This window comes from Bison bison, unplaced genomic scaffold, assembly GCF_000754665.1.
Source record: "Bison bison bison isolate TAMUID 2011002044 unplaced genomic scaffold, Bison_UMD1.0 scf7180017864371, whole genome shotgun sequence".
In the NCBI taxonomy this organism is placed as follows: Eukaryota; Metazoa; Chordata; class Mammalia; order Artiodactyla; family Bovidae; genus Bison; species Bison bison.
The window spans coordinates 810,884-812,734 of NW_011494943.1; the positions used below are offsets into that span (position 1 = coordinate 810,884).

At 44.4% G+C, this 1,851-nt stretch overlaps 1 protein-coding gene across 1 annotated transcript in view; it reads left to right on the plus strand.

Annotated features, from left to right (window-relative positions):
* APOH (apolipoprotein H (beta-2-glycoprotein I)) overlaps window positions 1-1,851 on the plus strand; it is a 13,624-nt gene that overhangs the window by 1,411 nt on the left and 10,362 nt on the right. The window contains exon 3 of the mRNA XM_010856056.1: window positions 802-898. Coding sequence (XP_010854358.1) covers window positions 802-898 — 97 coding nt within the window. The remainder of the gene's footprint in view (window positions 1-801; window positions 899-1,851) is intronic.

Consider the following 1,851-nt stretch of genomic DNA (forward strand, 5'->3'; position numbering starts at 1 on the left):
CAGATGGGAATTAGCCACAATGACTGGAGTGAGCCAGGGGAGATTTTAAAAAGAGACTTGGTGTGAGAAAAGGAGAGGGGGGCACTGCAGATGTGAAAAGAGAAGTAGATATGATGTTACAAATTATATTTCTAATAAAATACAAACATATTATATTAAATCAATGTTATACATAATATATACAATATTATGCATAATATATATATATATATATATAATATCAGGGGGCTTCCCAGGTGGCTCAGCGGTAAAGAATCCACCTGCCAACACAGGAGACTCAAGAGATGCAGGTTCAATCCCTGGGTCAGAAAGATTCCCTGGAGAAGGAAATGGCAACACACTCCAGTACTCTCGCCTGAGCCTGGCGGGCTACAGTCCACGGGGTCGAGAAAGAGGAGAAAGAGGAGAACACGACTGAGTGACTCAACAACCACAACAAAGCGAACATTTAGACTGTTCGATTTTTGTCTTTGTGACTAACAGTTGTAATGTGCAGACACCTCCCTGGGGGCCAGTGATTCAGACTCTGTGGGTCCACTCCAGGGGGCGTGGGTTCTCTCTGGTTTGGGAACTAAGATCCCGTGAGCTGCATGCCCCGCCATCAAAAAAAGCAACAACAAACAAGAAGTAACAACACGATGGACGCCTCAGTGCGTGTGTCACTTAGATTATTTTGAGTTAACTTCTGAAAATAGTTATCACTAGCATCACTGGATCAAAAGATAGAAATGAGATTAAACATTTTTATTTTAACAGGAAATTCTGCAACTAGACAATGATGTTTTTATCTTTAAATCACAGCCAGAGTATGTCCTTTTGCTGGGATCTTAGAAAACGGAACGGTACGCTATACAACGTTTGAGTATCCCAACACCATCAGCTTTTCTTGCCACAAGGGGTAAGGACTTTTGGCTCACAGAGGATGCGCATTCCTGCCCCCTTAAGCTGAACATCAAGGCCGGCCCCTATTTTATTTCTAGTCTTTAGGCTGGACTTGCTGAATACAAATCACTGAATAAAAATCCACAGTGGGGTTGGGGGTGGGGTGGAGAATACAGCAGTCAGTAAAATACGAAGTTGATGCTCTATCTAATTTTCCTGCACCCGATTAGCTACTCATACAAGGAGTACATTGAAATTATTGAAGCCGGGTGATAATTCTTTATAAAATCTTGGCTTGGGGGTTAAAGTATTCTAGTAGTCAGACTTGGGCTTTAGGCTAATTTGATGGACCGTGACCTAGGTTCAGTGGTAAAGAATCCGCCTGCTAATAACGCAGAAGGCGTGGTCGATCCCTGGGGTTGAGAAATCCGTTGGAAAAAGACATGGCAACCCTCTCCAGGATTCTTGTCTGGGAAATCCCATAGACAGAGGAGCCTGGCGGGCTGCAGTCCATGGGGTTGCAGAGTCGGACAGGACTGAGCACACAGCAGGAGAATTCTGCGGAGAAGGCTGAGGGTGGTGGTGTAGAAACACCCTCCTTCTCACCAGGGCTGCCTCCCAGGGAAGGAAGCGGCAGAATTTCACTGAGGATCCTGGTTTGTGATTAGAGATTAAGAAATGCTGTGTGTGGAAGAGAAAGGCAGTCCTTTCAACGGAAACACCAACTTATTGATGAGTGATCTTGAATACATTGTCTTCAAGGACAATGGCACATTTATAATGTTAATAGACAGCATTGTTATTACACATTTGGGCCAGCAGGCTCTCAGAAAATGAGTATTAGAGATTACTTGGTGTGATTCACTTTTGTGATTCCCAAAAAAGACGTGAGTCTTGGATTAGAAGCTGTTACCCTGATACCCTGACCAGCTGGTTGGGGACCAAGGGTTTGGGGACTGGGAGGGAGGG